The sequence below is a fragment of the Empidonax traillii genome, unplaced genomic scaffold, assembly GCF_003031625.1.
Source record: "Empidonax traillii isolate 1590-97213 ecotype Southwest subspecies unplaced genomic scaffold, ASM303162v1 scaffold256:size688067, whole genome shotgun sequence".
Classification (NCBI taxonomy): Eukaryota; Metazoa; Chordata; class Aves; order Passeriformes; family Tyrannidae; genus Empidonax; species Empidonax traillii.
The window spans coordinates 157,599-170,552 of record NW_020955449.1 but is presented as its reverse complement, the minus strand read 5'-3'; the positions used below and the strand labels follow the sequence as shown (position 1 = coordinate 170,552).

At 38.4% G+C, this 12,954-nt stretch overlaps 1 protein-coding gene across 4 annotated transcripts in view; it reads right to left on the bottom strand.

The window, feature by feature from the left end:
- The window catches only part of SOS1 (SOS Ras/Rac guanine nucleotide exchange factor 1), a 48,746-nt gene that overhangs the window by 12,236 nt on the left and 23,556 nt on the right, over positions 1-12,954 (bottom strand). For all 4 annotated transcript variants that reach the window (XM_027889238.1, XM_027889241.1, XM_027889239.1 and 1 more), the window contains 2 exons: positions 5,074-5,201; positions 3,445-4,100 (listed from right to left, as the gene is read on the bottom strand). In XM_027889238.1, coding sequence (XP_027745039.1) covers positions 3,445-4,100; positions 5,074-5,201 — 784 coding nt within the window. The remainder of the gene's footprint in view (positions 1-3,444; positions 4,101-5,073; positions 5,202-12,954) is intronic.

Below are 12,954 nucleotides of genomic sequence, written 5' to 3'. Positions count from 1 at the left end.
AGTCATAGCTATTGTTATCTACAGGTAGGGTCAGCAAACAAATCCACAATACGTATTGAATTTTAAACGAAGTAGATCAGAAAATCAAATCTACCCTTGTTATCTTACTAGCAAAGACTGTAACTCAAAATAGTGTACAATATATGAGCAAGTGTTAAAAAAAATACAGACAACACTAGTTAGCCAGGATGTCTGTTCATGTGATAATTCTCTCTTCAATGCAGCCAATTTGAAAGCTAAAAAAGAACAATAACTTGTTCTACAAGGATTTATAAATAATCACCCTTGAATTCCTTAAGAAAGGAAACGGACACTATGATGACGCACAAGCACTCTTAACATATCAAAGCTTTAAAAATAGACGAGCACTGCCCTATAGATAAAAAAAAAATACCATGACTTTAAAACCCTGGTACCACCTAACCCAGCTGCTCTTAAACAAAAATCAGGCAAAAGGAGATAACGAATGCAGAAATACATTAAAACAAGTAAACCCCAGCAGAATATGCAAATAGGGTCAGAACCTGAATTTCTAATTGAAGGGCAGTTTCTCTCATATAAAAATATAAGGAAAGTTGCTTTTGCAGAGGAGATTTCTCCCTGTTTTGCTGCTCCACCACAGGAAGGATAGTTTGGATAGTCTGCTGCACCTTGTGGCCAGGTGGCCATCAGGGCTGTCTCCCCATCTGAGCTCTTGCAGAGGGTTGGATCCTTCCCAGCCCCAGCAGCATCATTCCCTTAGAGCTGTCCCTGTTCCACAGCATAACAGAGAAATATTCTGGCTGATAACATGGTTTATGCATTTCTGGGGAGGTGAGAGAAGAAAAATAAAAGGTCAAACACCCATATCTACAAATGAGATGCATCGTGTGGATGGATCTTCACAGATAGCAAAAAAGTTGAGACCTGATTTGACTTCTCAACATGCAACTCACTAAATTGCTCTTCAGCTACCTGTAACAAATACATACCACCTCTGCAACTACACCTGTAATTATTCCTTATACCACTTGACCTACAAAGAAAAACATGTAAGGAAAAGTCACAGCTATGGTAAATACTGTCTTGAAACTGTCAGATCAAGGGCTGACATAACCAGTCACAGCTATTCGAAAAAAGCTGCCTCAGAAAAGTAAAGGCTTGCTATTCTGGTATAAGAATATAGAGTTAATAAAATCTTTTAAGATTACTATCACACAAACACAATCCTACGTGGGGCAAGAAAAGCATTTCTCCAGTCTGTAGCTGTTTGGTTACATATCACCAGAGCATTCATCTCCCCACATCTCCAAGCAAACAAGAAGCCTTGAGCTCAGCTGTATGAAAGAGCTAAAGTGTCACTATGGAAAGTTGTTGTCCTACTTGCTGCATCTCAAAAGATACAACAAAACACTGAATGATTTCCACTGAAAATGGACCGTGCTTCCTGTACAACAGAGCATTTTTGGCTGAGTCATTATATCTCTTATTTATTTGTACACTTGGAAAAGACTGCACAGAATGATTAGAACAATGATGTTTGTCCTCATAGATAACTAATTATAAAGTAGAAGGTATAGAGGGTAAGAGTGTTGAGAAATGATATGCAATCCAGCATCATGTCCATGTAGGTTGCACTAAGATCTTTAAGGCTACAAAAGACAGGCTAAATACATTACAAGACAACCATTGTTACCCTTTTGGTCAAAGTCTTTCAGCCTATCTCACAATACCCCTGTTCTCACTGTTCTCATGCAATAGTTTGGTCAATGCCACCCATACCTACAACACTAGGCTTCAAGCAACCTACTTAAAGCTCTGTTTAAATAGAGATTGTCACAAGCAGGGATTTAAATGACAGTGGACAAAATGGATCTAATCAACTGATCTGAATTCTTGATGTTCTATGCGCTAGAAAGGCCAGAGAAAAAGATGTAGGTGTAAAAAAAACCCCATACAAGAGACATATTTCAACAAGCTACACACGTCACAGAAAGAGGCCTTCCTGTTTTATGGAACTGAAGGATGTAGCCTGTGGCTCCCTGGACAGATACAATGCCCGAAGAGCCCTGACAGCTATGGCACTGAAGTCCCAGCACGTCTGAAAAAGGCAACTTTCAATGGTGCACAAGTTAACCAAAGCAAAGCAAATGTTCATAAGGGCACTAATGAAGGACTGTTTTCGCTAATTCTTTGGCAAAGACAATGCTAGCTTTCAAAAAAGTAAAAAAAAAAAAAGTGTTTCCTTTCTCTAAGACTGAATTGTTTGATTTTAACTTCCAAAACCATAAAATTATGTAATAAATCATGCCTATAAAACCTGAAGCCAAAGAGCTGGAAGTTTATAAAGTTAAGAAAATAAAGACAGGCACAAGACTGCTCTGATAAAAACTGCCAGCATAATATTGCATTTGGCTTTCTAGCACATGTAAGAAAAATTCAAGGAACTGAGAAAAAGAGCAATAAAAGCAGTGCAATAAAGAGAAGCAATTACAAGTATTTTAAAAAGTAAATGAGTACTAAACTACACAAACTGTATTCTGCTAATAATAATATAGTTTTATATAATATAGGTATTATATTCTTTCAAACAAATATTCCTGGTTTAGGACTGACCTGCAGAAGAACACTCTATGATAATCAGAGTGTAAAGAGTAAAAAGAAAGAAAAAAAAGAAACTGTTGAATATGAAAAGCACTAATAACAAGATGCGTGAAGTTTTAGAATAACTGACATACAGACAGAATCAGAAAAATAACAAAAAAAAAATCCAAACCCCAAATGCAAGCCCATGCTTTACAGCACAGCTTATGAAAATCCTGGGATGTTATTAAGAAAACCTCCACACACTGAGCTTAGCCTGGATGATCACATAATGTCTTTAATGTGTCTTCAACACAAACAGAAACCCTAAATCTAAAAGTCCTTACATCAAATCCTCACTGAAGTTCTGATTAAGACAAATTCCTGAAGCCAAATTATGCAAGTGGCTGCTTCTATCAAGCTGATATTGGTCTTTCCATTACACGCCAGCATGGGCATAGGTAACAGATCCCTTAACTGAAAACACTGGTCCCATAATTTCTCCTGCAATGCTGGCGCTTCATGTGCCACCAAGCTTTGGAAGTCTGCAGGGAAGGCAACTCTCGTAGCCTGGGGCATAAAGGAAAAAGTATTGTCCAGAGCTCAATTCCTGCAGGCCCCCATCCCCCTATCCCTTGCACAAGAATAACCTTATGCACATGCATATCCCGCTACGTTCAGCCAAACAGGATTCCCACTCTTAATAGCTACAGCAGGGATTACTTAGAGGTCAAAACCCAAGAGCACACTAGAGTATGTGCACTGCAAAGCACACTCACTTTCCACTCACTTTCTATATTCTGCTGCATGTATTTCACACAGGAAGAGAAGCATAAACGAGTCACCACCTTGAGTTTTGGTTATGCAAACCAAGTGCCTCACCTGCATACATGTGGTAAGTCAGCCTCTCGATGAGCTTCACAACAGTTCCTGCCTTGATGATGGGGATTCCAGATTTGGGCTGCATGTTTTCTTCAAACACAATATTCTCTTCAGAGTCGGGTTCTGCAAATCTATAAAGCTCAGGATTTGGAAATCTCATCTGCTCCTCTTTTTCTTCCTGCAACATTGTTACATCCAACATCCTTTCCAGCGTGCTTCTATATTGCAAAGATATCAATGCTGCCATCCAGTTGTTTTTCTCTTCAGCTGATTTAGCAGCAAAAATAACACTGTTCTCATCTTTTAAGATGATTTCAAAAGCATGTCTGTACTCATTAGTGTCATCTTTATCATTGATTTGTACCTTTCGCATGAAGAACTTTTCCTTTAGTCGATATTCTGCATTGCTAGCACCAGGAAGTCTTGGCTGGCCATGATTTGACTTACAGCAAATCATCAAGCCATCAAATAGAAATATGTGTCTCTCGTGCTTTGCTCCTACACGTGTGAGTGTTCCTTCCATGATGAACTCGTTACAGCATTGTCCAATGTCTTTACCCTCCCAACCATCAATATTTTTCTGGATTTCATTCATTTTCTTAATTGCTAGCTGTTTCCCCTTCATCTGCTGAGTATAGAACCGGCATGCAGATTCACTTCAGTGAAGGATGGGAGAAAGGCAGCCTATTAGTATACATGTATTTGAAAAACACAACCACCACTAACAGCAAAAACACCAAGTCATCATTCTGAGTAGTGTGAATTCTACTCAGAATGCAATTTCAGCACTCAATATCATCATTACTGTAAGCCTCAAGTAATGTTTCTGTTAAGTATCTCATCGGATAAATTCTCTACTTATCTTCAGCAATAAATACTTTACCTAAACACAGGTAACCGGACGAAGGCAAGCTGTTAGTGCTTCTTAGCCTAACAAACCCCTCACTTTCACAACCAACAAAACAATTTTAGATTGCATTAATTTGAAATGATGCTCATTCAGAAAAAATAAGCTGTTAAATGCATTCATGTCCAAGCCTAAAGATTACCCTTTGCAGCACAAAACTTGTCTGGCAAAGAAAATATTGAAACAATTTTAAGAGCAAAAGCAAAGTTTAACATGTTTAAATAATTACACAAACATTAGCATTAAAAGCAACAGCAGGTAGCATAATCCAAGAATTTGCTACAACAGTGCAACTAAGTACTAGCTCGCTATGCATCTATTTCTATTATCCAGTGATAATTTTAACTAACATTGCACAAAAAACTCTGCAGATTAGGCAGTTTCAAATTCAAAAACATTCCCTTCTAATGACACAGAAAGGTACTTCTACAATGTTTTTAGGTGGATATTTATTATCTGAGCATAATTAACCCACAAAAGCCATAACTTTCTACTTACCAGTGAATTCTCAGAACGTCTCAACTACCAGTTTGCAAGGACACATAGAAATTAGAACTGTTTTCAAACAATAACAAATTATCTTGGCTTTGATGTCACTTCCTCTGAAAAAGCAGGCTTGTCACAAACTATTTTGTTCATTGTTTACTAAAAGAGGAAACTGGGAGCCCTGGATTTATAGCAAAGCATTAAGAGCAGAAAGCAGGAAAACCGGAAACGTTTACCTAAGCCTTCGTTTTGCAAGGCTTTTGGAGCATATCCGTTCCATACTGCTTTGAAGATTGAGTAGGGCAGTTATTGCTTGCTTTAAACACTCTTTATCCTCTTCATCCTCACTTTTTTCTTCCAATTGCTGTGAACATTGAAAGTAAAATACAGAGAGTGTTACAAGCATTTTGGAATGTGCAAATCCAGAAGCTTGACCCAGGAAGAAGAAATCTAACCATCTGCTGATTTTGCATGTTCCTACTTGTTATTAAAGTTAATGAAATAACCAAGTGCTTTACTGACACAGGTGAGAGACTGCTAAGAACTTAGTGTCAGTAAAAGGAGAGCAGCACTCATTAAGGCCCCCCAGATACAACACACACGAACAGGCATTATTTACCTCAAAGTAGTGTGATTTACCTCACATCTCCCTAAAGGAACCCATTAGAGATGCTAGATCTTAAAAGTAATAAAGGATGAAGGAGATTGCCATATACACCATTCTACAGCACAAGATCAAATCAGCGAGACGTCTGTATGTTTTTAACATATATAAACACTTCTGCAACAGACAACCTGGACCCAAAGCTGAGCAAAACTCCTTCATCACACTTATAAACGGAAGATTACAAGGGCTCTCATCTCACTAGTAACAGTCTAATCAATAATTCAGGTTGAAGGGGACCTTGGAGATTACCTTATCCAACCTTCAGCTCAACTGCAGAGCCAACACACATCAGACGGCCTAGAGCCATAGCCAGTTTTGAATCATTCTCAACACAGAGTATCCAAAACCTTTCTGGACAATCAGCTCCAATGTCTGAAATCTCTCAAGGTAGTTTTTTTTTTTTTTCCAATAGCTTATCAGGATTTCCCTCATTGACTTTTCAGAGTGGAATATGTGGAAGTACTATGCAGCTGCGAACATTATATCTCTGTCTTCCCCACCCCATCACACAGCCAAAGACTGGAGCAAGGCTGCTTCTCCTCCTTAGCTTCCTTTCATTAAAAGTAAGTAAGCCCCCTCCCCCAGCTTCATCACATGCTCCAGCATCAAGTCCTCTAGATGAGCCCTTCCAGGGGGCTTGTTTCAATTCACCAAAGTCAACAGGAAGCCCGAGTTGGATGTGGTTCTCCTGACATAGCCTTGTGTGTAGTGAACAGGTAGGTGCTGCTGTTTCCCTCAGCTCGATGGCTACACACTCGCTGATCAGCAATACAGGCCTTTGTTGCTGGGAGAGTGTTCATCTGGCTTCTGCACAGCTTATCCACCAGGAATAAGATTTTTTTTCATGCAAAAAAGCAAAGGGGAAAAACAACAACCAGAGGGATGGGGGGGAGAAGTAACCGTTCCTCCTCCATGGAGGGGTTGCTCGGCTGTTCATGGTCAGCTTGTAAAATCAGGGTGCCTAAGTCCCTATTGAGTACAAGCTACATTAATGCCTTCATATATTAACAACATACCTTAAAGGGCAAAAAATATAATAAAATTCTAAACTTAGATGGTAGGAGAACAGATAATACTAATATTTCATTTGTAACTATTGTTATGACGGGTAAGTTTCATAAAACAAGATCTGCCATGTTTAAGATTGATTAAATTTTCATCTTAAATATTCATTTAAGCATTAAAATGTTTCACATTATCGTTAGTGAAAGAATTGGTGACTGCAGCTCTGGCTTAGACATAAAAATGAAATAACATTTACAGGATTATTAAGAGACAAGCATTTTAGACTATTACACATCAAGATCTGGCTCTACTGAAAAGATTTTTGACAGAGGTGGTAGAAGTGAAGCAACACAGCCAGCATAGACCAGAATAAGACATTCTTAGAAATAGTACAATCACGATCTTTGCTTTCAGTGTGAAATAGAAGTATTGTCCTCCAAAATCCAACTGAATACAACATATTCATGTGTTTGACATTTGAATGGGTCAGAGAACAGCATTACATTTTTCCCCAGCCAGAATTAATCATTCAGTGCAAGAGCTGTCAATGCCAAAGACTACTTTGTGTTTTCAGCCATAAGGATCACCACAAAGTTTATTCTAGGCAGCTTTATTTCCTGTAGTGCAATCTGTCACACTCTCAACCTAAGCAGCATTAGGTATGAGTGCCTACTCATGTAACAGTAGTTCACTATTTCAGCTCACTGAAATAGAGCTGACAATGCATTACAAGAAGCATTACTTCCCAAAAGGTCCTGGGGAGAATACATCACTCTAGGAAGGAACAGACTGCCATGGCCATATTCCTCTACCCTCTAGATTTAGAAGAGGTATCACCTTTCCTTTGCTTCAGTTTTGCAGATCACCTAGGTTTAGAGAGGATTTCAGACAAATGAGGCAGGTGCAGCACCGCAGGCAGAAGTCCTGAAAGCAACTAAGAAAAACCTGTAACTAAGATTCTGCATCTTTCCTACACAAGAGTTCCAAGAAAGCTCTTTGCCTTGTGCGCTGCCTTTTACAAACTTCCATCAAAATAGTCTGGCTGGATTTCCTATAATTTCTGGGTTGCTACCCTTCATGAGATTGTTTTAGCCTAGTCTTCTTGAAAGTAAGCCTTATTAGGTCCTACGGTATTCTGTACATTCTCTTCAGAAACAAACTGGTACAGATTAACACTCATTACTGCAAAGCATTCTGCTCCTATGTCGCTTATAAAATGCTTTTTACAGCCATCTCTCTCCAGTTGCAGAAGTGGTGGTATTCATTACAGAATCGTATATGTCCTAAAACAAAACACATATTTGTATATAGTGCAGGAGAGAAAGCAGTTAACATTTGGGAGTAATGATAAATGGTATTTACCATTTCCAAGGGTAACCAGAGACTAAATCGGAGTCCAGTGAGTGCAGTTATGCTCCAGGTTTAACACTTACAGAGCAGTGTGTAGAGGGATGTGTCTTCTCATGTGTAAGACCAACATAAATGGCAAACCAGACAGTGCTGTGAACTCCTACAAAGACACTTCTCTGGACACAGAGGTTTGGAAGTTTATATGCCAGCGTGGTATTGTATAATTACCAATAACAGACTCAGTCAGAACTGAGCTTAAATTACAGCAACGTTTTCTTCTTACGCTGCCCCCAGACAGTTTGAAAGAGGTGGTTACGGAATGTGAAGAGGCATCACTGCAAAGCACCTGCAAATCCCACTGATTCTTCCATAGCTATGCAGTGCCCCCTAATGAACGAACCACGGAAATGCTAAGTAAGTGGTGGTGGTTGTTTGTTTTGGGTGTGTTTTTTTGTGCGGGTTTTTTTTACATAAAGTGCACTGTGAAGAATACTGTAATTTTATGTGAAAGAAGTGCAGATTTCTGATTATCAGTAGTATTATAGATGTTGTGCGTTTTAATAATCTTATGAGAAAATATTGGCTTATAGCTTATATGATTCACAACACTACAAGTACAGTATCCTGATCATTCAAAGAAAACAAACTTGGAATACAGACTGATAGGGAAGTCTCTAATAAAAAAAAACAAAACAAAACAAAAACCCCAAACAAAAACCAAACTACATCCTAGGCCACACGTTTTGAAGAAATATCAAGAAATGGAAGACAAGATATTTTGCTGTACCTATTGCATAACACAAGGATTAGACATTTATAAACCCTGGAAATTTCAAACAGATAGAAAAGAAATCCTTCTCATGCAGTGCTAAATTAGACTTTGGTAGTCATTCTTTAACATCATCAGGGAAGCATCTATCTAGAAGTACAATGATAGAAAACACATATGAGAATATGCAATTATAACCACACTAGCAGGCATCATGATGAATGTAAATTCTTGTACTTTAGGGCTTTTATCACATTTTAGACTTCTATCTTCCTAGAAGATTATTCTAAATCTAACCACTAATATTTGTGAACTGCAAGATCCCCAATTCACCTCGAGGTAACATCAAAAACCAGCTTCAATACACAGAAGAAAGAGCTGAATACGGGAGGCAGGGAAATCACAGCTGTGTCTGCTTAAGGTTAACTCAAGATTACCTGGTTGTAGGTACTGTCCCTCACAACATTAACTCAAGAAGTTTAGTGCACAGTGGTCCAATGTTACAAGAGGAAGCTCCACACTCAGTATGTTTGAGCTCAAACAATGAGCTCAAATTAGTGCTGCTTCAGAGAAACCTCTTCAAAACCCATTATGTACCTTCTCCAGAGATCCTGAAGCCCACAGCCCACAAAACACCTGCACAGCTGGCAAATCAAGCCTGGCCTGCAGCACGGCCTATCTGCTCCGTAGGGAAATGCCACATAGGTAAACCAGGTATATATGGGGGAACCTGAAGTGCAATGACACCAGTTACTCCAGCTTTTGTTCCAATGCCTCACCGTCTTCTGCAGCATGTTTCTGAAAATGTGGTACCTACCAAAGGGCAATCCTGAAACAGACTATTTTATAATCGAGAATAAAACCAAACAGAGTTTCTCCTCTGACAAAAGCAGGCAGGTCTGCTGGCACTTTGCCACAAAACAATCTTGGACTGTTTTCTCTGTAGCACTGAGATACCCAAGAGCACTCTCTGACTTCTTGTAATTTCTACAAATAATAAAAAACTCAACCCAAAGCAGCAGTATATGGAGGAAAAAAAAGTGTTCTCATATCTAGAAACTTTAATTTTTAGAAAACATCAGCAAATCATCTGAACAGCAAATGGGGACATCTGCAGGGAACACTATAAACTGGAAAATGCTAGCAATCTAAAAGGCACCTCACACTTGAACCTTGAAGGAAACTTCATGTGCCATATTTCTGAACATACATCAACAGCTTTAATGCATTTCAATTTGAAAAGTCATTTTGTTTGCATATAAACTGAGACAATCTTGAGCACAATGCAGCAAAAATATTCATACAGTTATCTAACTGTTTATTTAGATTTATATTACAGTAGGAGTGTTAGTTGCATTGAGTGGAACGGAACTTAACATATTACTGAAGTAATGATAAAAGCTTTTTCTCCACTCAAAGTTTAACTATGCCTTCTCTGTTTAATTTTAAAAAGTTACATAAAATTGCATCATCTTACATACACATGTCAAATATCAAAACCCAGATATCAAATAATTAATTAAAAAAAGCCTTCAGCACTCTCTTGGAAGTACATCTTAAAGGACATAAGAGCTAAAAAAGCCCTCATCTTTTATTTCACATTAAGTTTTAACTCACAATATAAAATATGATCAGCCCATTGGGAAGCATATTGGAGAAGTAAAGCATTACACTAGAGGAAAATAAGAAGCATTTTAACTTACAAGATTACAGGTTCTTTTACATCTTTACTATGTGACTTACAATAGATCTTAAATATATGTTGAAAATTTAAGTACATCAAATGTCATCTGAGCCCAAAAAAGTAAAAAAATTTGGGTTAAGGAAATGTGAATTTAAGGAACTGCTATTTTGATTACTCGATGTGAACGTTATTTGGGGAGAGGTGTGCGTATGAAATTAAAATACATCTGTTTCAGAATTAAATGACACTACTCTGAAGACTAAGTGCCACTTTTCAAATCAGGATGGAAAACTGAGGAAAAGTCAGGAAGACCCATTCAGAAATACATACTACACAAGTCTGTCAGCTGATGTTTCACCAATTCAACAGCTCAAAGTTTACTTTAACAGGTTTCCTTTGTGGCCAATTTCCCCCTAGCATTCCCATAAAGGGGTAGAGCCTGTCAGGAGACCATACTCCAGATGAGGTTTGCTCAAGAGCTACTGCACCCTGCAGTATTTCATCTGGTGTCTGCTCAGCAAGAGGAAGTGCAATTTTGCTCTCAGCTTCTGCAACTGGGAAGGGATTTATGTACGTGATCAGTGTTAGCTTACACAATGAACATATCCTTCATCAAGGAAGGGAGAGAAGAAAAAACAAGCCTTTTTTTCAAATACATTCTTTGACCTTCTCATAAAACCATTTCCTACACATTCAGACTTTTTGTAGGCTACCAGTTGCCATTTCTGCATTTTACATGCCCAGATTCCACTACTAGGAAAATGACAAGGAGGCCTTGTCTTCTCAGAGTATGGAAAACCCATGTGCTCTACACTCTTGAGAAATATGGGGCTTTTCTTTTTTTGCATATGCTGATGTCTCTTCCATGGCAGAATCATTACCTTTCTGCAACAAATGTACAAGTTCACACAGATCCTTCCAGAGCCTTCATGCTCTGAAACTCTTCTTTCTTACTGTCACTTTGGTTTGTCTCATCATTATTAGCAGACCTGCAGAATATATTAGAAATTTAAAACTCATAATTAAATTCATAACATTTAGTTAGATCAGTATTTGAAATATCACAAAATATTTACCTATTGTGCTTCCACACTTGTAATTGAGGTCTTCCATTTTCTTCCCCAAAATTTTCCATAGTAAAGACAATGCAATTTGAAAACATCTTCCCTTTCTCTTTGTAACTCCAAAGTGGATTAAAATCCACTTTTTCTGCTTCGACACAATTCAAGTCTGATCTTTGCCAGACAAGGTTGCAAGTGAAACTGGATGACACCTCTATGTTTGGATAGAAATACATGATTTTTTGAACAGAACTGTATGAATTTTCAAATACTACATAAGGTGAATCCACAATTTCAAAGATCATTCTGAGAAGCAATAGCAGGACCCTGTTGATTTTAAGAGGAACCCTGGTGATTAATTAAAAAACAGCAAGTGAAGACAAGCAGAAACCCATCTGTAGACTTGGTCTACAGAAGGCACAAAGGGAACTTGTTGTTTTACTTGTGTTTGTTATTTTGTACACATTTCCATCAGTTTCCAGTGAGAAAAAACATAAATCTCCACTGCTATAAGAGCAAACAGAGAAAGCATGCTGGTAGTGAAATTAAATCCACAACTCCACACCCAGAAGTATTTCCACTGAAGAAATCAAACATATAAAAGTCTCAACCATAGCACTACCTCTCTCCAAGAATCTGTCTTTTGTACAGAATGTGGCAGGAGAAGAGGACAGGGAAATACACTGCTGTTACTGAAAGATTATACAGCAATACAAGTGTATCAGGCACTGTATCACGACTGCCACAGTCACAAAAACTAGGAGTTGAAAATCCCAGCTTCTTAACATTCAATCCTTGATGGATTGTGTCAGAACTTGTGACTTAGTGGGGGAAAAAAAAGAATAAAATTTGTCCAAGTTCCTGTAACGCCCATCTATTTTCATGACAGCTTGGCCTTGGGTGTTCAACATGAACTGTTGCCATGTAAGCAAGCTGAAGAGCTATCTACCATCAACAGCAGTCACTGAAAACTGGGGACAGGTCACCAGCCCCAGCAAACAGTCAGTTACAACACAGCTCTTCTAACTCCCACTGTACCATGGACACTTTGCCATGCAGGTATTTCTAGAAAACTGACTGGAAAACGGGACTTTGGAACCCTAGAGTTGAACACGAGTGAAGTCGTAAGTTGGAATTCAGTCAGTGCTTCATTTGACTTTCCACAGACAGCACCATCCAGATTAAGAAGTCTGGCCCTGTGATACCCTACTCCCTGCTTCAAGGGACCAAAGTACAGATTTTGTTGGTGTGGCAGCAGATTGATAGTAACACAGCTCAAGTGTCACTGAGGACTGCAAGCAAAGTCAGGAGGAATTTTTTTACTTCTGGTAGATTTTATCCAGTTTTTGCAGAAAGGCAACTTTAGGGGGATAATAGAAAAAAACATTCCCTCAAGTAGTTTTTCTCATTAGAAAATTTCCTAGAAAGAGACATCTGCATCTCAAAAACCCAAATACATCCTTGCATAAGGGAAAAGAGCTATAAAGTAAAACATACAGCCCCATTACAACTCCATAACAAATGACATAAATCACTGAAAATGAAGTGATACACATGTGCATATATTTATCTGACACAAAC